This window comes from Hylobates moloch, unplaced genomic scaffold (assembly GCF_009828535.3).
Source record: "Hylobates moloch isolate HMO894 unplaced genomic scaffold, HMol_V3 SCAFFOLD_4, whole genome shotgun sequence".
NCBI lineage: Eukaryota > Metazoa > Chordata > Mammalia > Primates > Hylobatidae > Hylobates > Hylobates moloch.
Genome location: NW_026652279.1, coordinates 158,829,405 through 158,857,286, shown reverse-complemented (window position 1 = coordinate 158,857,286; position 27,882 = coordinate 158,829,405). Strand labels below are relative to the sequence as shown.

At 40.2% G+C, this 27,882-nt stretch overlaps 1 protein-coding gene across 1 annotated transcript in view; it reads right to left on the bottom strand.

The window, feature by feature from the left end:
* IPO5 (importin 5) overlaps window positions 1–27,327 on the bottom strand; it is a 37,655-nt gene extending 10,328 nt beyond the window's left edge. The window contains exons 1-15 of the mRNA XM_032151143.2: window positions 27,139–27,327; window positions 22,708–22,810; window positions 21,649–21,745; window positions 21,332–21,436; window positions 18,860–18,982; window positions 18,649–18,769; window positions 14,136–14,223; window positions 11,089–11,195; window positions 9,681–9,805; window positions 9,499–9,588; window positions 9,235–9,408; window positions 6,000–6,218; window positions 4,217–4,300; window positions 2,345–2,477; window positions 2,134–2,255 (exon numbers count right to left, since the gene is read on the bottom strand). Of these exons, the coding sequence (XP_032007034.1) occupies window positions 2,134–2,255; window positions 2,345–2,477; window positions 4,217–4,300; window positions 6,000–6,218; window positions 9,235–9,408; window positions 9,499–9,588; window positions 9,681–9,805; window positions 11,089–11,195; window positions 14,136–14,223; window positions 18,649–18,769; window positions 18,860–18,982; window positions 21,332–21,436; window positions 21,649–21,745; window positions 22,708–22,810; window positions 27,139–27,322 (1,875 nt within the window). The 5' untranslated portion in view covers window positions 27,323–27,327. The remainder of the gene's footprint in view (window positions 1–2,133; window positions 2,256–2,344; window positions 2,478–4,216; window positions 4,301–5,999; window positions 6,219–9,234; window positions 9,409–9,498; window positions 9,589–9,680; window positions 9,806–11,088; window positions 11,196–14,135; window positions 14,224–18,648; window positions 18,770–18,859; window positions 18,983–21,331; window positions 21,437–21,648; window positions 21,746–22,707; window positions 22,811–27,138) is intronic.
* Window positions 27,328–27,882: the final 555 nt, after the last annotated feature.

Here is a 27,882-nt window from a genome sequence, read left to right as displayed (position 1 = left end):
CAAAGTATTGGGAGGAAATAAAGATTCATGTTAGTTTTCAAGCATTAATATTAACAAACAGCAAAATCATAAGGACTATAGGAGGTTGTATTTTGACTAGAACTACATTTAAAGTTGCATGTAGAACTGTCAAATTAGTCTTCCAACTAAAAAGTGTTTTAAAAGAAGGGTCATGAAATGATTGTAGTATTGGTGAGTGACAAAAAAAAAAGGAAATTATTGTTGTATATATTGTCCTTCAAAGGCTGGAATCATTCGTATTCCACTCAGCAAGTTTCAGCAATACATCAAACAAAATGTACCACTTAATTGAGGAAAAATCATTGTAAAAGATACAAAAAACCCTGAAACCATCAGTTAATTGTAGCATTTACTTTGTAAATCTGTAGAAAACGCTTCTGTTATTTTGTATTTTTAAAAAATCATGACTTGGGCATGGTGGCTCATGCTTGTAATCCCAGCACTTTGGGAGGCTGAGGTTGGTAGATCACGAGGTCAGGAGTTCGAGACCAGCCTGGCCAACACAGTGAAACCCCGACTCTACTAAAAATACAAAAGTTAGCCAGGCATGGTGGCGGGTGCTTGTAATGCCAGCTACCTGGGAGGCTGAGGCAGGAGAATCACTTGAACCCAGGAGGTGGAGGTGGCAGTGAGACGGGATGGCACCACTATACTCCAGCCTGGGTGACAGAGCTAGACGGATCGCGAGGTCAGAAGTTCGAGACCAGCCTGGCCAACATGGTGAAAACCCGTCTCTACTAAAGATACAAAAAATTAGCCAGGCGTGGTGGTGTACGCCTATAATCCTAGCTACTCGGGAGGTTAAGGCAGGAGAATCGCTTGAACCCAGGAGACAGAGGCTGCAGTGAGCTGAGATCAAGCCATTGCACTCCAGCCTGAGCGACAGAGTAAGACTCTGTTTCAAAAAGCAAAAAAAAAAAAAAAAAATAAATAAAAAAATAAAAAAACACACACACACACACACAAAAACCCAATTGTTGCATTCTCTTCTACTACATCTAAAGATTAATTCTGTTTAAAGATGTTATTATTTGTATTTGCTCTCCAGTTGAGATAGGAGAAAAAACCCACAAATCCAAAGTGTTTATAATTTATAGATACTAAGTATTGAAGATGACAGTAAGAAATACACTTTTAAATGAACTAGAACATGTAATATAAATACAAAAAAAATTTAAGCGACTTTTATTTAGGTTTACTTAACTGCTAAATTTGTAATATACTATAATTTCTAAAATCTAATAAAAATAAGTATTGGCCAGGTGCGGTGGCTCATGCCTGTAATCCCAGGTCACGGCAGGCGGATCACCTGAGGTCAGGAGTTCAAAACCAGCCTGGCCAAAATGGTGAAACCCCATCTCTACTAAAAATACAAAAAGTAGCCAGCTGTGGTGGCAGGCGCCTGTAATCCCAGCTACTCGGGAGGCTGAGGCAGGAGAATCAACTGAATGCCAGAGGTGGATGCAGTGAGTCAACATCGTGCCACGGCACTCCAGCCTGGGTGAAAAAGAGAGACTCCATCTCAAAAAAAAAAAAAAAAAAAAAAAGAAAGTATTATCCTTCACTTTAAAACGCATGCTCATAAAGAAAACAAAAAGAAAACTAGAAACGAAACACACATATGCACACCATAAACACCATAAGGGACAATAACCAAACATTTTGATTTTCCTGCCATATCTATTTTTTTACACAATTGAAATCATAGAAGTTTTGTTTTACATTAAATAGCATGAACACACTTCTGTTCATTTGTTTAAAAAACATTCCATGGCCACCTACTATAGACTAAGAACAAAACAAAAATCCTTCCCTCGTGTAGCTTATAAACTTTTCGTAATGGCTGTATATTACTCCAAGGCACAGTAATTTATCATTCATCTTCCCACTAACAGGAATTTGGGCTATTTGTTGTTTTTTTGCTATTTAAAACAGCAGTGATAATGAAAGGTTTATCCATACAATTTCTTTTAAAATGGAAAGAAAACTTTACTTTTTAAGGAATATATTACTGGCTCTCCAAAGTAATTTCTTTAGCAGCTATTAAAAGCACTCATATGAAATGTATATAAGATGTAAAATAAAAGTTTAATAAAAACAGTACTCTCTTACCAACATCTGGCAAGCAGTTGATTTTTCTTCTAGTCCTGCAGTTTTAATACCAAAGCTTTGCTGATCTCCAAGGTTCACAAATTCCCAACCATCATCATCACTCATATTCTCCATGTCTTGGGCTATTAACGGAGAAGAAAACAAATGCATAATAAAAATAATAACAAAGAGAGAACTATTATAACCGATAGGTCCTTCTAAAGACACCTACTATCTAAAAGGGCTACTTCGGGCTTAATTGAAGCCGTCTTCATTAAAGGTCCCATAACCACTGGAAGGTATTGCTGAAATTCTTTTCCAAGGATTTTGCACATTCTGGCCCATGCTGAGATCATGTAAGAGATCTGGGGAAAAATTTTAAAATTAAAATAGATTAAAAAACAATGGGTAAACATGATAAAGCCATTTCTTTATTTCATAGAAACAATGTTTTATTGATATGTTCACAATACTTTAAGCAGTAAGAGCATTTCTAAAGGTTATGTACTTAAAAGGTCCAGAATCAATAATGAAATTCCTGTGAACTCATTACACTGGGATATGGACAGCAGGTGAGGCAAAAGACAAAGACCAGAACCTTGGGTATTTCTTTCTACTTTCAGTAAGTGATAATAGTTTTCTTTCTAAGCATCTGAATCACCTAAATGAAACTAATCACCTAAACAAAACCAAACATTTCATCAACTCCCAGTTACAAATTTTTTGAAGACAGAAATGTACTTTATCTGACTCAGTATCCCTATTGCCTGCCACTCCATTCATTAAACATTTATTAAAACCCAAGAAACAAAACATCCTTTTCTCTTAGCTGTTATAATTTTCTCGTAAGTGGCTGAATATATTTAAAACACCTCTTCTCCTATTACTGTGTTTACACAGACTTCATCATCTGCAAATTACCTAGAGAATCCGGTTCCATTCACCATCCCTGCAACCTAGAAAGTGATTCTTATCCCCTGATATCTGTCATCCACCTACCTATTTATCTATTGAGCATGCATGGACACATGCCCCACCTCTTAATGATTTCATATGTAAAAGTCCACCCACTCTTCAGATAGGTACTGGGTGTTTCTCACATGCCAGGCATTAAACTATATGCTGGCTGATACAAAGGTGAGCAACACGCCTCATCCTTACCACCCCTCCCTACAGCTTACAGTCCCCTCAGCCTCCCTACTGTCAGCAGTCTGCTAAGTATCCCTCCTGCCTGTTATCTCTGTACATACAAAACATACATGTATATTTGCATATCATTTTGCAAAGAAAGCAAACAACAACAAAACATGCTTTCTTTGCAAAATGGTATGTTTACCTATTTAAACTATTACAGTGTGGCTATGTAAAGTCAAAATTTAACTCAACAATTATTTATTGAGTGCCTTATTATATGTTAGGCGTTGGGAATACCATCAAGATATGACAAACATTTATGATGTTACTATAACAGTGTTGGCACTGCCCACCATTGAGACTGAACAGATCAGGAAAATCTTGTAAAGGATGAGAAACATGAGCAAGCGTTAGCTGGGTGTGTATACCTATGTGTGTATGTGCGTGTGTGTCGAGAGGCAGGGGTTCCTCCTAATGAAATGCCTTTGTCTGTTCATCGGCAGAGAGGTAAGCAGTGTGTCCTGGGATTCTTGGGTTCTGTATTTTCTGCTAGGGGAGGGAGGTCATGCAGCCCTCAAAGGGCTAGGAGACACCCAAATGGAGATGTCTATTACATGTTGGATAAACGAATCTTCAATTCTGAAGATCTGAAAGTTGCAAGCACACAGAGGAAACCGGAAGCCATGTCTGTGAGTGACACTGCTCCACAGGAGTGAGAAGATAAGAGAGCCTTGGACAGAACCCACAAACACCAAAACTTGAGTGAGAGTCAGAGAAAGCAAGAGCAACCTACAACAGACTGAGAAAAAGTAGCTTGAGAAACAGAAGGAAAATCAGTGAAGAATGTCTCTGCTAGCAGGGTTTGGTAATATGTCAAGAAATCTATCACTCCTTTTGTTTTAAATATATTGAACCGTGTGCTGCCCACAACTCATTAGCGGATCAAAGCAAATGCATTAAGATCACTTACCTGAGGATCATCATCTTCCATATCATTGAAGTCTGTCTGGGTCTTTAACAAAAGCTGCATCACATCTGATGCATCCTGCATGAACTAGAGGAAAATATGTAGAGACACTTGTTGATACTGAATTTTGTTTCTTGTGTAATTAGTAAAGCGTTGCCAAAAAATCGACTACATCGCCCACATAGGTCATAACTTCCAACGATAAAACTATCATATTGAAAAATTCTCATCTATATTGTGACAGATTTAGTTCACTTTCTAGAAAAATATATTTTCCACTGAAGGGCAGTGAACTACAGTATAAAGGTACTTCTAACGGCATCAGGTGTCAGTCTATGGCTTACGCATTTCAAGCAGTAAAACTGAATTCAAATTCAGAAAGAAAATTTTGGATTGTTTATAGAATTCACTGCATAAAATTTTGTCTGTGATTTTCACTTAACTCTTTGCAGTTCTGGTAATCTCCATTGTATAGACAGGCAGCGTTTTAAAGAGACATTGAAAGCCAGATATATAGAGTATGGGACATAAAAATATTTTATTGGTATAAAACATACCAATGTTTTAGTGGTCAGTGTCTCACAGAAACCAGTTCCAAATATAAATTAATACTGATGCTGGTTTTGAAGAAGGCAAGACAGAGCTTCCCTGTTGATAATTCTGAGGGTCAGAACATGAGGGTTCAATGACAGAGAAACTTCTTTTGCATTAGCTTGAACAATTCTGAGATGTTGGCTGAGAAACACACTGGCCAATGGTCCTTGGTAACTATTTTCTGAAGATCTATATGCAAAGATTTATCTTAGAACACTTGATGCATTTTAGATTAATAGGAAAGCAAATGACATGTTTCCAAGCACATATTTAAAGGGAACAAACATGGATACTGATTTCTACACACCTCCCACGAAATGCACTGTGTGTGGTGGGGAAAGGAGGAGGCATCAAGAGCATAGCTGAGCTAAAAAGAAACCCTAATATTAACAACAAAAAGACGGGCTGGGCACGGTGGCTCACACCCGTGAGCAGATTGCTTGAGGTCAGGAGATCAGGGCTAGCCTGGCCAACATAGTAAAACCCCATCTCTACTAAAAATACAAAAATCAGCTGGCAGTGGTGGCAGGTGCCTGTAATGTCAGCTACCTGGGAGGCTGACGCAGGAGAATCGCTTGAACCCAGAAGGCAGAGGTTACAGTGAGCTAGATCATGCCACTGCACTCCAGCCTGGGTGATAGAGTGAGACTTGGTCTCAAAAAAAAAAAAAAAAAAAAAGAAAAACCAAACCAAACAATGAAAAGATGAAGACAGGAATTAATCTGTATATAAAACAGGAGCAATGTGAAAGGAGTAAGGAAAAAAACAAGCATCCAGAAAACCATTTATCAGAAGGAAAAAATCCCTCTAGTACTCTCAATGCCTCCACAGCCAAGTTACATACAGTAAATTTAACATAATGGAAATTACTGGCCGGGCGCAGTGGCTCACGCCTGTAATGCCAGCACTTTGGGAGGCTGAGGCGGGCGGATCATGAGGTCAGGAGATCGAGACCACCCTGGCTAACATGGTGAAACCCTGTCTCCACTAAAAATACAAAAAATTAGCTGGGAGTGGTGGCGGGCGCCTGTAGTCCCAGCTACTTGGGAGGCTGAGGCAGGAGAATGGCGTCAACCGGGAGGCAAAGTTTGCAGTGAGCCAAGATCGTGCCACTGCACTCCAGCCTGGGCGACAGAGCAAGACACCGTCTCAAAAAAAAAAAAAGAAAGAAAGAAAGAAAGAAATTACTTACTTTTTCCTTCCCAACAGCCAGACCAATGAGGCTAATGCATTCAATAGTTTTTCCTCTCAGAAGTCTCAGTTCTTTTTGAACCGCATTCTCAACAATGTGCTTCAGTGATGGCATAAATAAATCATAGTAGGGGACAAATTTTTCTTCTGCAGTATCGGCAACTGATGCAATGGATGTCACAACTTGTTCCAAAACTAACTTGGTGCCTTTCTGAATCAACTAGAAGGAAGACACAAATTATTACTTCAAAGGAAAACTGGAAGAAGTATTTAAATTTACAATTACTACTCCCTTCAAGTTCTTGAATGCTTTTCTCAAACAGCTGAACGAGACCACCTCTCTAGAAGTAGAGATTGTAGGTTTTGGAGGAAATTTCTATAAAAAGAATCTATGTTGAACTATTTGAGATTTTTTTTCTCTCTTCTATTAACACAACACCCCTTACTCATTTTTGACTCATCTCAAAGCACAGCTAATTCTTGAGTACAGACACGGAATCAAAATTTTTGTGTTCATCAACTTTAATGCCTACACTTCATACTCATTTTTTTCTTCACTGATTTCCTCTACTTATGATTATATTTTGTGCTGTCTTACTATGTCGTAAAGAAAATTCCCTCTTTGGCCCCTTCCTTTATTTTCTAACTCCCCCTCCCCAGAAGATCCCTCAAGGAACCTTGCTGTCTTCTCTTGCATCTCTCTTGCTGAAAACAGATGAGATGACCTTTTTCTCTGCACCAAAGATCTGGTGTTCTGACCCAGCTAGTAATAAATGCTTACTACCTATTTGCTGCTGGGCCCGTCCTGTCACCAGCAATATTTTACAGTAATTCTTCTGTAATCCCAGCACTCTGGGAGGCTGAGGCGGGTGGATCACCTGAGTCAGGAGTTCAAGACCAGCCTGGCCAACATAGTGAAACCCTGTCTCTACTAAATAAATAAATAAAAATCAGCCAGGTGTGGTGGCACACCCCAGTAATCCCATTACTTGGGAAGCAGAGGAAGGAGAATTGTTTGAACTGGGAGGCAGAGGTTGCAGTGAGCCAAGATTGCACCACTACAGCCCAGCTGGGTTGACAAGAGCAAGACTCTGTCTCAAAAAAAAAAAAAAAAGAGGAAGCCGGGCACGGTGACTCACACCTGTAATCCCAGGACTTTGGGAGGCCCAGGTGGGTGGATGACTTGAGGTCGGGAGTTCAAGAACAGCCTAGCCAACATGGTGAAACCCTGTCTCCACTCAAAATACAAAAATTAGCCGGGTGTGGTGGTGCATGCCTGTAACCCCAGCTACTCGGGAGGCTGAGGCAGGAGAATGGCTTGAACCTGGGAGACGGAGGTTGCGTTATTGCACTCCAGCCTGGGCAAGACTCCATCTCAAAATAAAAATAAATAAATAAAATAAAATATTTATTGACTCATATGAACCTGACCCAGTTACTACTCCAAATTTTCATAATTCCCCACATCAACTACACCCACAATCTCAGCAGAGTTCTTTACCTTGTGTTACACATTCAACTATGTCTTGAGGAAGTTATCTTACTTCCTGCTTCTGCACCTCAGCCTCTGCTCCATGTTTAGTGTGGACTGTGCTGCTGGCCTCAGAGGAAATGTCTTTCCTCCTCCGCTAGGCTACCTTCTCTTTGCACAACTCTTCCTCGTGAACACTGTCCTCCTACCATCCCATCCCAACAACTCCTTCCACTTATCTTTAAAATCCATATAGTGCCTCACTGCAGGAAGGAAGGACAGGGGTACACAGGGACTATCATACCACAGCCATCCACCCAAACCTGTAAAGTCATGTTGGATCCATCCATTACTGATTTAACCAACCAACCAATCTGCCTTCAACTTGGGTCCACCTCGGTCTGCCTTCGGGCACATGAATGTTTCCTTTATTATATTCTTAGTCTGCTGTCATCTGATACTGAGAACTTGGGCCTTTGTTTATAAGTCCTCTGTCTTTGGCTTCTGAGACATTGCATTTCTTGTTTGTCTTGCTCTCTGACCAATCACCAGTGCTACGCAAACTGTGGTTTGTTAACTATTTGCTACCAGTTCATAATAAGTATAAGAATTGAGGGCATTAGAAACTTTTATAGCAATTTGAGAGCAGGTTTATATCTTTTATTTTCTATGCCTTCTATTCATTTCATTTTTATAATAGTAATCCATTTTCATTGCATTTGACAATAAACTGGGCTAAAATCCTTGATTTTCGCATCTACATCTCTCATGCACTGTGCTGGACTAACATAAGTCAATTGTTTTCAGGTTGCATCCCTTACTTCAGCTGTAACTATAATCATTTTTACTTGGATACTCAAAAATGACGTTGTTTCTACAACTTCTGTATTTTTGTCACTCTGGTTAGAATAGTCAACGATTTTTAATTTCTTCTCTTCCATCTTTTTTTTTTGAAACAGAATTTTGCTCTTATTGCCCAGGTTGGAGGGCAGTGGCACCACCTCAGCTCACTGCAACCTCTGCCTCCTGGGTTCAAGTGATTCTCCTCTCTCAGCCTCCCGAGTAGCTGGAATTACAGGCGTGCACCACCACACCCGGCTAATTTTGTATGTTTAGGAGAGATGGGATTTCACCATGTTGGCCAGGCTGGTCTCGAACTCCTGACCTCAGGTGATCCACCTGCCTCAGCCTCCCAAAGTGCTGGGATTACAGGGGTGAGCCACCATGCCGGGCCCTTTCATCTTTTAAAATTCAAACTGCCAGAAACAAACTGTTAGTGCTTCCCATGAAATGTCTTTTAGAATCACCTCTTCCACTATTACTATCTAAGCTCCCTGGACGATGACAGTATGATGGTCTTGCCTTACATCTTCTCCCTTTTTTGTGTATGCCTCACCCAATGCTACTACACTGATTTCTTACCATATGATCATTTCTTGCAGCATTTAAGAACATAGAATGGTTTTTCACACTTTACATAAATCAGAGTTCAAAAACTTCTCTGCCTTATTTTCAGGGTGATCCATATACACTGATTTTACCTGACCTTTAGCTGTATCTTTCCCAATTCCAATTATCAGCCCACATTTTGATCAAATCTGAATTTCTCTACTCATGATTCCACAACTCCGAATAGCCTCCTCAGTTTTTTTACTTTATATTCTTTATGGTCATGCTGCAAGTCCCTCTTTCTCCAGTTCTTACCCATCAAATCAACCCAAATTAATCTACAAACAGAAAGCAGCCTACGGATCTTAAAACTTACCTCTTGAAGCTTCAGTACCATAATGGAATGCAGATGTTTCACCAAATTATCCAAGTATGGAATAAGTAGTGACTTGGGACAGTCTTCAGTAAAGTTAATGAGGGCAGCAGCTGCATGGGCCTGCACACGTTGATTGCCTTGGTCTTCCATGGTCTGCAGCAGAGCTGCAATCACCTGTGAAATGAAACCAAACGGGCATACATGTTGAAATGTCCACCCCTCTTCCTAAAGTCTGATTTGGGTGTTTGAGGACTTGTTACTTACCTTCTCATGAAATTTCTTTTGGAAACCAGGTGCAAAATCTGTAGCCATCTGTCCCACGGCATTACAGGCTGCATACCTCACTCTTGGATGCTGGAAAACGTTCCCTTTCATTAGTAAAAGCAAGAAGGTTTCCACACGAAGCTACACTAATCATTTTGAATCAAATATTTACTGGTACTTACAGGATCCTGGAGAAAAAGTAAAACAAAATTTACAATCTCATTTAGAATTCCTTCCATTTGCTGGTGGCACCCTTCACCAATGGCAGATAAGGCCATCAATCCTGCATGCCGGTATTTCCAGTCAGCTACAGAAAAAAATTACAGATGGAATAGCAATTAGACACTATAAACATGTCATTCTGGTAGAGGGAGATGTATAAAAGTTCTTATTTGGAAAAGAGTAACAAAACTTTTTTGGAAAGGGTATATGTATATATAATATAAAAACATTTGTATATTTACTTTTTAGAAAAATGAACAGAAAAAGTGCGTGACTGCTTGATTCTAAAAGTATGTATCAGGCCAGGCGCGGTGGCTCACACCTGTAAACCCAGCACTTTGGGAGGCCGAGGGAGGTGGATCACTTAAAGTCAGGAGTTCAAGACCAGCCTGGCCAACACGGCGAAACTCCGTCTCTACTAAAAATACAAAAATTAGGCCGGGTGCAGTGGCTCATGCCTGTAATCCCAGCACTTTGGGAGGCCGAGGTGGGCGGATCACGAGGTCAGGAGATCGAGACCACGGTGAAACCCTGTCTCTACTAAAAATACAAAAAAATTAGCCGGTCGTAGTGGCGGGTGCCTGTAGTCCCAGCTACTCGGAGAGGCTGAGGCAGGAGAATGGCGTGAACCCGGGAGGCGGAGCTTGCAGTGAGCCGAGATTGTGCCACTGCACTCCAGCCTGGGCGACAGAGCAAGACTCCGTCTCAAGAAAAAAAAAAAAAGACAAATGAAAATAAAACATATACAACAATAAACTTTGGGATTGATATATATATTACAGGTACAAAGGTAACTGACCAAATATTAGGGAAATATTCATAGAAATAAAAAAGAAGGATGGCCAGGTGCGGTAGCTCATGCCTATAATCCAAGCACTCTGGGAGGCTGAAGCAGGAGGACTGCTTGAGGCCAGGAGTTTGAGACCAGCCTGGGCACATGGCGAAATCCTGTGTCAACAACAACAACAGCTGCCCTCCAAGGCAGGTGGGCTTCCACCATCACCTCGGTCAGGGGCAAAAACAGAAAGAAAGAAGTGGTCTCTCTTTTGGTAACATTAGATAGAATTTCTTCTTTTAAAAATAAAAGATATTGGGTGAAAGAAGAGTATATGATTCAAACATTCTAATATTCCATAAAAATTCAAATAACGTCATTTTCAAATTCAAATCTAAATATTTTTGGCTAGGAAGTAAATCTGTACATTTTCTTTGGGATTGACAATTTTATTGGTAAAATAAATGAATTGGGTTAAATATGGATGATAAAAAAGATAAAGATTAATTTTTAACAGTCTAAACATATCTTAGAATTTAAGCTTTAGAAAGGGCACAACTTCACTATTCTAGCATTTGAAGGACACAGCTTACGATTTTGAAGCATTTGCATAATGTGTTCCTTGATCATTGGCAGAACGAGCTTTCCACCAAGTCCACAAGCCATTCGGTCTAGAGCACTCTCGCCTGCAACTGCATTGCTAAACACATAAACAGAATTGTGTATTCAATATATCTGAAACACAAAAGAAATAGTATACTCTACAGACATACTTCTAACCATATTATTATTAAACTAAGACTGAGAAAGAATTCAAGCTGTCTTTAAATGTGGAATTGAAATTAGAGGTTAAAAACCCTACAGCTTAGAAAAGAAAAAAGAGTAAATGTTTTTATCATGATCCACCATAGTTTAGAAAGTCGTGCCTGAATCTTATTTTTCTTTTTTTTTTTTTTCTTTTGAGACGCAGTCTCGCTCTGTCACCCAGGCTGGAGTGCAGTGGCACGATCTCGGCTCACTGCAAGCTCCGCCTCCCGGGTTCATGCCATTCTCCTGCCTCAGCCTCCTGAGTATCTGGGACTACAAGTGCCCGCCACCACGCCTGGCTAATTTTTTTGTAGTTTTAGTAGAGACGGGGTTTCACCGTGTTAGCCAGGATGGTCTCGATCTCCTGACCTCGTGATGCGTCTGCCTGGGCCTCCCAAAATGCTGGGATTACGGGCGTGAGCCACTGTGCCCAGCCTGAATCTTGCTTTTCAAGACCACCCCCACCCGCTACTGGCTAAAAACTGTTCTCAGACACAGCTTCTGACATTTTCAACACTCCAGTAAAAGCAGTGTTGAAAGAGCCTCATGTATTTCATTTCCTAGAAATACAGTCTTCAAACTTATCAATGAACAGAACATAGAAAACCGAAAAGGGTGCAGAGAATGTATAATTTTCCCCACTGTGAGTTTATTCACCTTTAAAGGGGCGCAAACTGCACTGCCAAACTATGCATAGCTATGTGAAACTTAATTCTATTGTCTTCTCTGAAAGCCAAAGGGATGTGGGCATAAAAGCATTTGGACTTATCCTGGCTTAGAACTGGAAGATCAGTAGTGTATTTCATGTGCATTATCTTTACTGTGTAAAGACAATACTATAAAAGTGAAACTATAAATTATCTTCAGAACAGGTTTTTAGACTTAAAAAAAGCTCACCTTGAAAATATATTTATGCTCTGTTTCACAAATTAGAAAATCTTATTCATCTAATCTAGAAAACAAAGTTTCTTAAATTGTATAAATTCAAGCGCCATTTACAGGGCAAATTAAAGGACAGGCAGCAGCACATTACAGTAACTGAACCACAAAGGAAATTCGACCTAGCCCTGGTCTTCTCTTCAGCCGTTATCAGGTGATTTCCAGTGAAAGATTACTTTCATATGCTTCAAAATAGTATTAAAGCCAGAAATCAGTCATTTTTAATAATGGGATTAAGTCTCAAAAATGCACCATATATTCTAAAGCCAAATGTCTTTAATTTTTACTTTTATTAACCTAGTAGTTTATACTGACTCCAAGTCTTTCAGGGGAATAATTTCAGCTTTTTTTTTTTTTTTCTGAGACGGAGTCTGGCTCTGTTCCCCAGGCTGTAGTGCAATGACGTGATCTCAGCTCGCTGCAACCTCCACCTCCCAGGTTCAAGAGATTCTCCTCACTCAGCTTCCCGAGTAGCTGGGATTATAGGTGTCTGCCACCAGGCCCGGCTAATTTTTGTATTTTTAGTAGAGACGGGGTTTCAACATGTTGGTCAGGCTGGTCTCGAACTCCTGACCTCGGGTGATCTGCCCGCCTCTGCCTACCAAAGTGCTGGGATTACAGGCGTGAGCCACCGCACCCGGCCAATTTCAGCTTTTTTGAAGAAAAGGTGGTAGTATAATACACTGGGAAGAACGAAAAAAATGGTAATTAACCCCAGCCCATTAACTGGCTACATAACCTGAGACAAATCACTCAATCTTCAATCTCCCTTTCTGCATCTGTAATATAATATACCTCTGGGGCTACCAATAAAGTTCATTAAAGTAACAGAGCTCGGAGGTGCTATGTTTCATATACATGTAAGGGGCCATCATTACTACTGCACAGTGAATATAGATTTTGGTTGACTTTTCCTGTATTCATGGGACTTCCTAAGCTGAAATAAATAAGCACAATAGTAATTCCAGTGTTACTGTCACCCAGTGTGACTCTAATCTTTTCACCACTGGATGCTGTCTATCCTAAAATTAAACTGCCTTTTACTAGGAAAATATGACGTGTATTGCAGGGAATTTTGTTGAAACAATTATTCTAAGGGAAGTCTCTGCCTGTAAAAGCATTTATCACAAAAAAGCTGCTTTATACATGTTTTAAAAGATACTCAAACAAAAAATAAACAAAAACAAACAAAAAACTTGGAAATAATTTAGAGTAAGACAGTTAAAAACACAGCTACTTGGCCAGGCGCGGTGGTTCACGCCTGTAATCCCAGCACTTTGGGAGGCCGAGGTGGGCAGATCATGAGGTCAGGAGATTGAGACCATCCTGGCTAACATGGTGAAACCCCACCTCTACTAAAAATACAAAAATTAGCTGGGCATGTTGGTAGGTGCCTGTAGTCCCAGCTACTCGGGAGGCCGAGGCAGGAAAATGGCTTGAACCCGGGAGGTGGAGCTTGCAGTGAGCCGAGATCGTGCCACTGCACTCCAGCCTGGGTGACAGTGCGAGACTCCGTCTCAAAAAAAAAAAACAAACATAGCTACTTTATTTGCTGTTTTCATATCATACTTTATTTTAAAAAAGAAAAACTTCCTTGTTTGTTGTTGTAGGTATCTTTCAGTTCCTGATTATAAAATACAACCTTATGTATTAACTACTAAAGTATTTTTAAGAACTTCCAAGAAACATAAATTTTATTAATATAAATTATACATGAAAACTAAAGAAAATACTACTTATAAAATGTGACACAGCAATAAATACAACAGCAAGGCAAAGTGCCCCATATTCCAGGCTTAACAGTTTACCTTCAGGTTACAGGGTGCAATAGCGAAGAGATGGACCTTGGAGCCCTAGGGCTCTCACTGCCACCCTGGACACTATGTTTGATTACCTGTCAAAATCATCATCTTCTAGTTCATCTGCATTTGCCCAGTCCTCATCTTCTTCCAAATCAACCATCATTGCTAACATCTGAGGAACTAAAGTAAACAATTATTTCATACCCGAAGACTGTGACTTTATCTTATCCATATCACTATTATAAACAAGAATTTTAAGATTTTACTTTGCCTCTAAGAGAGCAAGACAAAACAATTATTTGTCTGTGCCCCCAAAACCTGGTTTGTTAAATTTTAACCTTTTGTCACATTTGCTTTTATCGTTTCTTTAAAAAGTAACATTCATAAGTCAAACCCTCCTATGAAATTCCCAAATCCGATTACCTACTCCCCCCGTCACCAGAGGTAAGAAGCAACATCACAAATGTTTCCCATTCCCCAATTGTTTTTTCACACTTGAACTACAGATTTTCTGTATCTCTATACAAAATTATAGTACTATTTCAAGATTTGATTTTTTATATAATAAATGGTTTCATAATATATGTACCTTGGCAATTTGCTTTTTTCTCAACACATAAGGATTTCAATTTATTTAATAGCATTCCATTATATACACATACTACCCACTGTCTAGCTGATAAACATTTTGGTTGTTTCCAATTTTTTCCTCTTATAAAATTTGCTTTGATGAGATTATTACATCTTCTCTTTGACAAGCATGAGTCTAGGCATGAAATTGTTATTACTATCTTCAAATAGTACTAAAAAATTATCAAACAAGGCCATGCGCGGTGGCTTATGCCTGTAATCCCAGCACTTTGGGAAGCCAAGGCAGGCGGATCACGAGGTCAGGAGATCGAGACCTTCCTGGCTAACACAGTGAAACCCCAAATACAAAAAAATTAGCCGGGTGTGGTGGCGGGCGCCTGTAGTCCCAGCTACTCGGGAGGCTGAGGCAGGAGAATGGCGTGAACCTGGGAGGTGGAGCTTGCTGGGAGCCAAGATGACACCACTGCACTCCAGCCTGGGCAACAGAGTGAGACTCTGTCTCAGAAAAAAAAAAAAAAAAAAAAAAGAAATTACCAAACAAGCTGTGCTCTGCACAGCTGTTGCATAAACTACGTGAAGTTCAAGTGGAGGTCTGTGTTATTTCACAAAAATGTGTTAAGTCCCCTGGGGCTGGAATAAGCGTCCTCTCAGTTCCACATCTTTTATTAACAATTGATATTGTCAAACTTTTGGACAACTTGTATTCCACAATTACACTTGTTTTTATTGAGACTTAGCAGGGTTCATTAGCTATTTCAGATCCCTCTTTTACGAATTTCCTGACTGGGCCTGCTGGTGCACACCTGTTATCCCAGCACTTTGGGAGGCTTAGGTGGGAGGATCCCGTGAGCCCAGGAGTTCAAGACCAGCCTGGGCAACATGGTAAAACCCTATCTCTACCAAAAAACACAAAAATTAGCTAGGTGTGGTAGTGTGTGCCTGTGGTCCCAGCTACTTGGGAGGCTGCAGTGAGCTGAGATCACGTCACTGCACCCTAGCCTGGGTGACAGAGCAAGACCCCATCTTAAAGAAGAAAAAAGCAATGAATTTCCTCTTCTCAGCCTTTGTGTATTCTCTAGATAACAAACTGTTGATTGTGTGCACTGTAATTATTTTCTTCCAGTTTGTGGCTTATTTTTTCAGTTCATTTATGGTGTATCTGGTCAAAAAACTGTTTTAGCATTTGCAAATTTGGCAATGTTTACATCAATGGTTTGTGATTCAGTCTTAAAAAATTATCTATTAAGCATTACTTGTAAAATACATCTGTAATATTTAGCCCTTAACTTTTTTAACTAGTTCTAATATTCAGGTCTTGAGCAGACCCCAATTATTATTATTATTTTTGAGACAGAGTCTTGCTCTGTCGCCCAGGCTGCAGTGCAGTGGCGCTATCTCGGCTCACTGCAAGCTCCGCCTCCCGGGTTCACGCCATTCTCCTGCCTCAGCCTCCCGAGTAGCTGGGACTACAGGTGCCCACCACCACGCTTGGCTAATTTTTTGCATTTTTTAGTAGGGATGGGGTTTCACTGTGTTAGCCAGGATGGTCTTGATCTCCTGACCTCGTGATCTGCCCGCTTCGGCCTCCCAAAGTGTTGGGATTGCAGGCATGAGCCACCACGCCCGGCCTATTTTTTTAATAAGTTGTCTAGAGTTGGAATTTTTTTCCCCATAGAAATAACCAGTTATATTCTCAACTCATAAGTGGCAGCTGAGCTATGAGGATGCAAAGGCATAAGAATGATACAACGGACTTTGGGGACTTAGGGGAAAGGGTGGGAGGGGAGTGAGGGATAAAAGACTACACGTTGGGTACAGTGTACACCGCTCCCTTAATGGGTGCACCAAAATCACAGAAATCACCACTAAACCAAACACCACCTGTTCCCCATAAACCTATTAAAAAAAAGAAAAAATGAAAGAAAGAATGAACCAGTTATCCCAGAAACTTTTTTTTTTTTTTTTTTTTTGAGATAGGGTCTCGCTCCGTCACCCAGGCAGGAGTGCAATGGTGTGATCTTGGCTCACCGCAGCCTTGACCTCTTGGGCTCAAGCAATCCTCCATCTCAGCCTCCTGAGTAGCTGGAACCACAGGTGTATGCCACCATGCCCGACTAATTTTTGTATTTTTGGCAGAGACAGGGTTTCGTCATGTCGCCCAGGCTGGTCTCAAACTCAGGAGCTCATGTAATTTACCCACCTTGGCTTTCCAAAGTGCTGGAATTACAGGCCTGAGCCAGTATGCCTGGCCCCAAGAACTTTTGATGAATTATCTTTTTAAAAATGGCTTTGTTCCCATGTGAGTGCATCCTCTCCTACACTCTACCCTTTGTTCCATCCGATCCATTGTCTTTTTTTTTTTTTTTTTTTTTTTTTTTTTTTTTTTTTTTTTTTTTTTTGAGACGGAGTCTCGCTCTGTGGCCCAGGCTGGAGTGCAGTGGCGCAATCTTAGCTCACTGCAAGCTCCGCCTCCCCGGTTCACGCCATTCTCCCGCCTCAGCCTCCCGAGTAGCTGGGACTACAGCCGCCTGCCACCATGTCCGGCTAATTTTTTGTATTTTTAGTAGAGACGGGGTTTCACCGTTTTAGCCAGGATGGTCTTGATCTCCTCACCTCGTGATCCGCCCACCTCGGCCTCCCAAAGTGTTGGGATTACAGGCGTGAGCCACTGTGCCCGGCCCCATCCAATCCATTGTCAACATCTGCATCATCAATGCATTCTAAACTTTCTTGATGAAACAAGATCTCCACTTCATTCGTCAAAATTGTCTTGGCTACTTCAGGCCCTAAGTAGCTAGGATTACAGGTGTGCACCACCACACCTGGCTAATTTTTTGTATTTTTAGTAGAAACGGGGTTTTAGCAGGTTAGCCAGGCTGGTCTCGAACTCCTGACCTCAGGTGATCTGCCTGCCTCGGCACCCAGCCATTGTTTCTAATGCTTATAACTTATTTTTATCTCTTAATGCATCAGCTGGGGCAGTCAGTACAACATGAACAGTGATAAAGGAGGTATTTTTCTTGTTCCTGACTTTAATGGGAATGTTTCTAAAATTCCAACCACTATCTCAGTGTAAGACAAAAGTTAGGTACCACTACGAAATAAATCTGGTGATGTACCCTCTAAATTAAGTGTTCAAGTATTCATTAGCTCATTAAGAAATGGCTAGGCCAGAAAAAGATCAGGTTAGCTCTCAAGTCCTTATCCCAGCACAGCGAAACTTTAAAGTAGTATTTCCATAGCACAATAGCCATTTAAGTTTCTGCTGCAACGAGGGTCTATAAAACAAAAGCAATGTAATATAGTGAACAGAGCCATGACTAGTGTTAGACCTTGTTCTTCTAATCTTGTCTTCACTGGTAAGCAGCACATGCTATCTTGGTTTGCAGTTCGCTACTGTGCATCTATATATCCCCGCTGAATTGTTTTTGACTCTATTAACTGTGCCCAATATTAACATATAAATGATAGTCTGTCACACTCCACTCTAGAAATGTTATTTTTAACACTAGATTTCCGGGTGTCTGAAAAGTCTTAAAGGCATAACCGGCCGGGCGCGGTGGCTCACGCTTGTAATCCCAGCACTTTGGGAGGCCGAGGCGGGTGGATCACGAGGTCAGGAGATCGAGACCACGGTGAAACCCCGTCTCTACTAAAAATACAAAAAATTAGCCGGGCGTGGTGGCGGGCGCCTGTGGTCCCAGCTACTCGGACAGGCTGAGGCAGAAAAATGGCGTGAACCCGGGAGGCGGAGCTTGCAGTGAGCAGCGATTGCGCCACTGCACTCCAGCCTGGGCGACAGAGCGAGACTCCGTCTCGAAAAAAAAAAAAAGGCATAACCACAATGTGGGGGTCCATGCTTGCATGTATTGAGATGCATTTTCCCAAATTCATCTGATTCTAAAAGGATATTCATTATATTCTCAACAATCTGAGAAGTTACACAACCCTCAGCAAATTTATCCAAAAATTTGGCCACATTACACATAAACTATCTGAAGACCATTGACTTACTAGTCTGTGCAACAATATTGGTATGTTTTCTTAACATAGCAGCTGCAGTCTCAGAGAGGGTGACGATCACTTCAAGGGCAAGCTGGCGCTGCATATTGTTGAGGCTGGTATCTCCACACAACTACAAAGAAGACATATTTGTATACATTTAATAATTTAGATTAGTCCCTGAAAATAACAAACAGAACATTTACTAACATACTTAATTTACCTTTAGACTTAGCTGTAGAGTTGCTTCCAAGTGAGGACGCAAATACTTCGGAACAGTATCTGCAATCTCAACGAGGGATTTTAGGACAGAATCATCATTCTGGTAGCACGAGTCATTTACAGCCTAGAAAAGATGAAATAGAAAGTCGGTGTTGAAGACTGACTTTATGATGCCTCATTAGCCAAAACATTCCTAAGATGCTGACAATAAAGAAATATTACTAAACTATTTTTCACTAAATACTTTAGCAATCTATATTATACAAATGTTCTACCTGCAGGCACACGTATACCTTCCTTCTGACGGATGTTAACTAGAAACATACAAAACAGACTTACATCTAAGTCGAAATGAAAATCAGTGAAACCATAATAACCATTACAATACTTAAGGCTGCCAAGGAATTACTTTTTTTATAACCAGGAGTCCCTTTCCTTTGTCCTTTTATTTTTTCAGTGATAAGGTTTCGCTCTGTCGCCCAGGCTGGAGTGTGGTGGCACAATCATAGCTCACAGTACCCTCCAACTCTTGTGCCTCAGACTCCTAGTAGCCAGGACATGTGTGGCCACCGCACCTGGCTCTTCTGTCCTTTCTTATATCCATGTCCTAGTTCTTTTCATACGCATAGTAAGTACTAGAACCTGTAATACATTTAAAGTGTCCAATATTACCCATTTTATTTCTCTTGGATGTTAAGTCTGGTCACTGTGGTATTAAAGTATGCATTTTGTGTTTATCATTATCTATTTCAGAGTAACAACTCTAAAAAGCTGTGGTAAACATTTTAACTTATCTAAATCCGGAGGAAGAAAACTGGGATTAGATTTCAACAGTAACTAGAGATTTCAGATAATAAACTACTAAAGCAATAGTATGTTATAGTTTATGTTCTGTCACGAAACTATCTTTTCATTGTGAAACATGGGGAGAGAAGTTTCACTAAATCCTTTAAATAATTTTTTATCATGTGGAAACCTTCAATTTTAGCTAGTCTAAATCCTGTCTAACTCAGTGGTTCTCAAGAGGAATGGTTTTTCACCCAGGAGATATTTCTTGATGGTCTCACGGTTGAGGATGGGCAAAGGCCATGGATACTAAATGTCCTGCACCTGTGACACAAGCACAAGGGACTTACATGATCTTCTCATTATGCATTTCACATTATTACAAATCCCAGACATTTATAAAAAGAAAAAAACTCTTTAGAATCATCTGAACCTAGAACCTAACTCACAAATTATTTTTTGCCTGGTTTTAACAACTGTTATCCCCCCCTCCAATGTAACTACTGTATCAATCAAGAATGGATACATACAGGTGGAACATCCCAAATCCAAAATCCTCTGAAATCCTCAACTTTTTGAACAGACACGTCACTCAAAGGAAACACGCATTTGAGTATTTCGGATTTCTGACTTGAGATGCTCAACTGGTAAGTGTAACATAAATACAGTGTTTCAAAATTTGAAAAAATTTTGAGATCCGAAATACTTCTACTCCCAAGCATTCTGAATAAGAGACACTCAACCTCTACTTTGCTTTGTTCAGAACCTTACTATTTTAGGAAATCTTATCACCAATTCTAATGGGAACTGTGGTATTTGACTTGCCAATATCTTTGCTATTAGTCCAGTTTTAGCTATTGCATTTGTACAGATCACTTGGAAACCACCTAGTCTATTATGTCTTCCAATGTAGTCTTGTCTGACCATTTACATAAGGAAAAGCGAGCCATTTTATGTTTCTTTGCATTTCTTTTTTGTATTCAGTTAAGGCCATATATTAATATTCTAAAAAATTGTGCATATATATTATATTACTTATGCATTTCATTTTTAGAAGAGTATATGAAAAATTACTAAAAGATTGTCATAAAAAAGGAGTTTGGAGTCTGACAAGGTTGGGAACCACTAACTTGTCCAATCTTTTAAATTTTAATTAATACAAAATTTTTTTCTCCAGGAGCACAGATTCAAGTTGCCCTGAATATATGCTCTATCTTGTCTAACCTTATTTTGCTTTCTGATTAAAACAGAAAGTATTCTTAAAAATTAACATCCTTAACGATAATGTGAATTAACCATAAACTTACATTATAATACAAACTATTACACACCCTGTAGTTAAGAGTAGCTTCTCCTTATGTAAAATGGGCATTAAATCTCACAGGTTATTTGGTTGATTTAACGGAAATAATCTACATGACCATAAATTCAACAATAAGCACATAATTGCTTACAACATTTACATTACAGAAAAATTTTATAACTATAAATATTGTAAGAGACTAAAAATGTCATTCAAAGGCAGTAAACATAAGTTTAATGGAGATTGAGATTTGCATGTTTTGTTCACTACTGTATGCCTAGTGCCAGAACATAATAGGCAATATGAATTTATTGCATAAATGATTGAATGCATTAAATAACCAAGTAAGATATAATTATGATTTATTCTATATTGTTTTCATACCTGTAGAAATCCCGGTAGCAAGTCTGCAAAATGTTTGAACAGAGCAACATTATGCTCATTTGCAAGTATAAATGCAGCTGTAGCTCTAGCAGATAATGTTCTGATCTAAAATCAAGAGGAAAAAATGTCAAACATGAGAAATTTTTGATAAACGCAAATTCAAGTTTTCTTACTCAAGATCAAATTACTCTTTATCAGTAAAACTGGTGTTTGTATTTTAAAGTATAAAAGTAAAAACAACCTCCTAAAATATACTGATTTCTTTCACAAATTAGATTAAAATAGATGGGTATATTAATAGGATTGAAATTATTTACCGACGGGTGCTCCTGATCTTGCATACACTGAACTAACATTCGTTTGATGACGTCTAAATAGTGCTGTTGCTGGTTCCCAAAAATTCCAGGAAAGTTCCTAAAAGATAATCCAAACATTCTTTAAAAGCTACATTATATTAATATCTTGGTAAAGTATGAGCTAGAATCTCTAATGAACTGTTTGTTTACCTGACTCAGTATGCATTAATCCATAGGTTGAACATCATCTACCCATTCTCTAAGCAATCCTGTTTTTGGGTTAAGTGAATGAAAACATACTGGAGAAGTCTGGGCTGGGAGTAGAGGCTACTCAGCAGCCCATTCCCAGCTACATGCTTTTATCCTTATTACTCTGTCTCAGTCGAAAGCTGACCTGGAGCGCAGGATGGGACAAGAGCAACCACAGGTTTTCAGATGAAAACTACAAGAACTATGCTCTCCGGCCATCTGCATTCTCTAATCTGAATTACTGATATAAACAAAGATATATATGACAACTAAAGTAGAAAATGATATAAAGCCTAAAATGTGTATGATCTTGATCACAATTTAGGTGTAGTAGAAAAATATAGCACAGTGGGGCAAAGAATAAGCATTTAATTCTAAACTTAGACTATTTGCTTATAAATATACAGGTTTCTTAACGTATTATAAAATTTGGTCACAGAAGACCCAGAAAACATAATGGGGATTCACCTGCATTCTCCTTCTCCTCTTCAAGACACCATTATTAATGTGGTTTTCGAAAAGCTACATACAGTATTGTGTTAATCTCCAAATAAAGGAGAGGACACTGTTCAATAAAACTTTCAGAATCATAAAAGACAAAGAGAAAGCCAGCAAGCTGTAGAGAACCTTTGTGTACAAAAAAGATCATAATGTAAAATAAAAGGCCCTTTTAAAAAAAAATTGCTTCCAATACAAATACAAACAAAACTTATGTAAAGGCGTTATTTTCATTTTAAGTATAAAGTTAAATTAGGCTAAAATAATCAATTAAAAGGTGTTTAGGGCATTTGTTAAATCAAACGTCTCAAAAAACTAGATTAATGTATATACCAGAAAATGTGAAGGGCAGCTTCCCGCAGTCCCACATTTTGAGAGCTGACTGAATCAAAAAGGAACTTCAAACCTTCGGGCCACTGGTTATTGCCATCCTCATCTAAAAGTAAAGAAATCCAGACATAAAGTATGTTAAGTCAGAACTTCAATATACTAAGAGTAAATCCTTTCATTTCATAAGCCTCATTCAAAACATGGAGTAGTGAAAAATGTCACTTTTGCTATTTTTAAAAACTCCATAAAATTCTGTCCTTTAGCCATAAAAATGGCATCATAATTGTGTTAAAAAAAAAAAAAAAAAGACCAAACAAACCAACAAACCAAACAACTCTGTATCTGGGTTAATCAGATATTAGCAGAGGTTCTTTTTTTTTTAGATGGAGTATCACTCTTTTACCCAGGCTAGAGTGCAATGGCGCGATCTCAGCTGACTGCGACCTCTGCCTCCAGGGTTCAAGCAATTCTCCTGCCTCAGCCTCCCGAGTAGCTGGGATTATAGGCACCCGCCACCATGCCTGACTAATTTTTGTATTTTTAGTAGAGACGAGCTTTTGCCATGATGGCCAGGCTGGTCTCAAACTCCTGACCTTGGGTGATCCACTTGCCTTGGCCTCCCAAAGTACTAGGATTACAGGCGTGAGCCACCGCACCTGGCTGGCAGAGATTATTTCTAAGGAGTGGAATTTGAAGAGAAGGCAGCACTTTTAACTGTACAAATATCTGATTGATTGACTCCTTTATATATACCATTGCTATTGAACAGTTGAAAAAGTAGGCAAAGCTAGTATTTGGAGGCATGGTCTTGAAACCAAAGTAACCATTACTTTGGAACTTGAGAAGACATCAGGGTTAGAATCTCAGGACCCATACAGGGTGCTCACACTTTGCAGTTTGGTTCAAATAGTGCCAGAGGATGTTATTAATATGTTTACTATTTAACAAGATTAAGAGATTTTAAATAATACTTTACAATAAAAATGAGTGACCACAAAAATCTACTGTGCCACTTATAAGACTCTGGTTATATTGCCACAAAGACCTTAAGAGTTATACAACTTAAAGATGAATTATAGATGTTTTCTTTTTAAACATCCCCCCATATTTGAACTTTTGTGAAATGGCAATTGTGCTGCTAAGCTGACATTAAATGTCTCTTCAACCTAAAGATGATGCTTTGAGGGGAAATAAAATAGCAGCTTAAAAAAAAAATCTATGAGAGCACTTTGAATACTTTGGAAAGGTTTGCACTGTTAAGTGTTTCTGAATGAGAAATGATGTCACTTGTAAAAGTTCATATCTGCATACTTAAAACTGGAAAGTAGAATTTTCTAAACAATTTAAAAATATTCAAAATTAGGGCTGGCTGCTGTGGCTCACGCCTGTAATCTCAGCACTTTGGGAGGCCAAGGTGGGCAGACCATTTGAGGTCAGGTGTTCGAGACCAGGCTGGCAAACACGGTGAAACCCAGTTGGCTCCATCTCTACTAAAAAAATACAAAAATTAGCTGGGCGTGTGGGAGGCTGAGGCAGGAGAATCACTTGAACTTGGGAGGTGGAAGCTGCAGTAAGCTATGATCACACCACTGTACTCAAGCCTGAGCAACAGAGCAAAACTGTCTAAAAAAATTAATTTGGGCCGGGCGTGGTGGCTCACGCCTGTAATCCCAGCACTTTGGAAGGCCGAGGTGGGTGGATCACAAGGTCAGGAGATCCAGACCATCCTGGCTAACACGGTGAAACCCCGTCTCTACTAAAAATACAAAAAATTAGCCAGGTGAGGTGGCGGGCGCCTGTAGTCCCAGCTACTGGGGAGGCTGAGGCAGGAGAATGGTGTGAACCCCAGGGGGTGGAGCCTGCAGTGAGCCAAAATCGCGCCACTGCACTCCAGCCTGGGCGACAGCAAGACTCCGTCTCACAAAAAAAAAAAAAAAATTAATTTGAACTCACCTAAAATATAAAGAATTGACACATTCCCCATTAGTTTCTAAGAAATGGTTGACATAAGAAAGGATACAATCTGCTAGCTGTATTATTGGTTGATGAGATTTAAAAATTAGTGTCATAACGTACTAAGCTCAATCAATAGTAATCTCCCATTTAACCTTGATCTTCATTTCAACTATTAAAAATGCCATCTAAACAAGCTGCGCTTACAACCACACTTATAAATCCCTGTCCAAAAAAAAAAAAAAAAAAAAAGTGGTGGCCACACTCTCTTCTACGAGCAGGAAGTATGAAGATGAGTGGGACAAAACCCGAGACACCATGGAAGCTGTCACGGCCCTGGAGAAGAAGTTGAACCAGGAACCAGGCCCTTTTGGATCTTCATGCCCTGGGTTCTGCCTGCACAGATCCCCATCTCTGTGACTTCTTGGAGAGCCACTTCCTAGATGAGGAAGTGAAACTCATTAAGATGGGGGACCACGTGACCAACCTCCGCAGGCTAATTGGCTCCCATGTTGAGCTGGGCAAGCGTCTCTTCAAAAGGCTCACCATCAAACAACACTAAAAGCCCAGTGACCTCTGAGGGTCCCTCTCAATGTATCAGGGCTTCTGCCTGAGCCTCTCCCTCCAGCCATTAGGTAGCTTTTTAACCAAGCTGGAGTCCTCTCCCAAGCCCTAGACCAAATGGAAATAAAGCTTTTTGCAGCAAGATAAAAAAGTAGCATGTTCAATTACATTATTATTTTTAGTTGACCAAAAAGGATTTTTACCTTTAGTAAAATGCATTTTTTATGATGTTTGCCTTTTACCTCACTTAAAAAAATATTTTTTGGGCATTAAAAATGTACATAGTAGGCCAGGCGCGGTGGCTTACGCCTGTAATCCCATCACTTTGGGAGGCTGAGATGGGCAGATCACCTGAGGCCAGGAGTTCCAGACCAGCCTGACCAACATGAAGAAACCCTAAAAATACAAAAAAAATTAGCTGGGCGTGGTCGCACATGCCTGTAATTCCAGCTACTCAGGAGGCTGAGGCAGGAAAATCACTTGAACCTGGGAGGCGGAGGTTGCGGTGAGCCAAGATCGCACCACTGCACTCCAGCCTAGGCAATAAGGGCAAAACTCCGTCCCCCCCACACCCCCCCAAAAAAAGTACATAGTATAGCCGCATAACAGTATACGTATGTATTTGTCACCATACATATACAACAGCAAAAGCACTGGAGTCACTGATTTTTAGTTCAACTGGCAAGTTTAATGTACAAAGTAGGCTATACCATTAATTAGCCTGTGCTTCTAAAACATTATAGATTTTTTTTTTTTTTTGAGACGGAGTCTTGCTCTGTCGCCCAGGCTGGAGTGCAGTGGCGCGATCTCGGCTCACTGCAACCTCCGCCTCCCGGGTTCATGCCATTCTCCTGCCTCAGCCTCTCCGAGTAGCTGGGACTACAGGCACCCGCCACCACGCCCGGCTAATTTTTTGTATTTTTTTTTTTTTTTAGTAGAGACGGGGTTTCACCGTGGTCTCGATCTCCTGACCTCGTGATCCGCCCGCCTCGGCCTCCCAAAGTGCTGGGATTACAAGCGTGAGCCACCGCGCCCGGCCAACATTATAGATTTAGGAGGAAATGTAACTGCCAATTTTCAAGCAAATTACAAAATTACTTTTCCACATGGATTTCTTTTTGAGACAGAGTCTTGCTTTGTTGCCCAGGCCGGAGTGCAGTGGCATGATCACAGCTTACTGCAGTCTCCAGCTTCTGGGGCTCAGGTGATTCTCCCATCTCAGCCTCCCAAGTAACTGGGACTACAGGTGCACACCATCACGCCCACTAATGTTTTGTACAAGTGGGGTTTTGCCATGTTGCCCAGGTTCGTCTTGAATTGCTAGACTGAAGCAACGTGCCCACCTTGGCCTCTTAAAGTGCTGAGATTACAGGCGTGAGCCACGGTGCCTAGCCTCACATGGGTATTTTGAATACCAATAGGTGAGTCCTATTACTGGATTTCACAAACATCTATCTGTAATTTCTGGCTCTAAATGCAAAATCCATAAGCACACTCATTTTAAACAGAATAAATGGTACTCAGGTACTTATGAATCTTACTCTAAAAGATTCCATGAAAAAAAAAAAAAGGCCAGGCGGCGCGGTGGCTCATGCTTGTAATCCCAGCACTTTGGGAGGCCAAGGTGGGCGGATCACGAGGTCAGGAGATCGAGACCACGGTGAAACCCCGTCTCTACTAAAAATACAAAAAATTAGCCGGGCGTGGTGGCGGGCGCCTGTAGTCCAAGCTACTCGGAGAGGCTGAGGCAGGAGAATGGCGTGAAGCCGGGAGGCGGAGCTTGCAGTGAGCCGAGATCACGCCACCGCATTCCAGCCAGGCGGACAGAGCAAGACTCCGTCTCAAAAAAAAGAAAAAAAAAAAAAAAAGAAGGATATACCCATGTTTTTGGTAACATGAATGCACCTGCATACACACCTATTAAATTCCTGGCCAGTTCTGCCGCAATATCACAAACTTTTTTCCTCATGCTAGATTGTGTTTCCATCTGAATAATCATGAGGAGCTCACTCTTGATGGCAGTCTGAACATCAGAGGGAAGTGCTGGATAGACTTCATCAAATGCAGAGGACAAGAGACGTCTTAGTAGAACGGCGGCCATTTGTCTAGCCTATAAACAGATAACATTGTTAATAACTAGATTCACTCTGCCATTGATGTATTTCACTGTAGTATTTTTATATTTCAAAAGCACCTTGTTAATTTTCTAAAGAAGTAAATATATAACTCTTTCTAATTACATTAGTCTATTATACAGACTTATTTTGTTAGTGACACAAAATAAGCCATTTGTACTTAAGGTGAGGAGAACTCCTAATCACATTACAATTCAATTAGGAACACATATTTTAGCAATGATAAATCTGTCTTTCATCCCTGTTTTTAACACATTATTTGGGAGAAAAACAAATCTTAAATTGTAAACCCTATAACGAATGCTCTTTTCCTACCTCTCTGTCTGGTCTCATTCTAGAATATTAAGCGCCTTTCCCACCCAACCTTAGGCTCCCAGCCTGGCCTAACTTGTTACATACCTGCCCTTTCAATGGCATCTTAGATAAAATGCTTCTTTTATGCAAACAAACATTACAAGTTCCCAATACCTAAAAAGTGCTAATCCGGCCGGGCGCGGTGGCTCACGCTTGTAATCCCAGCACTTTG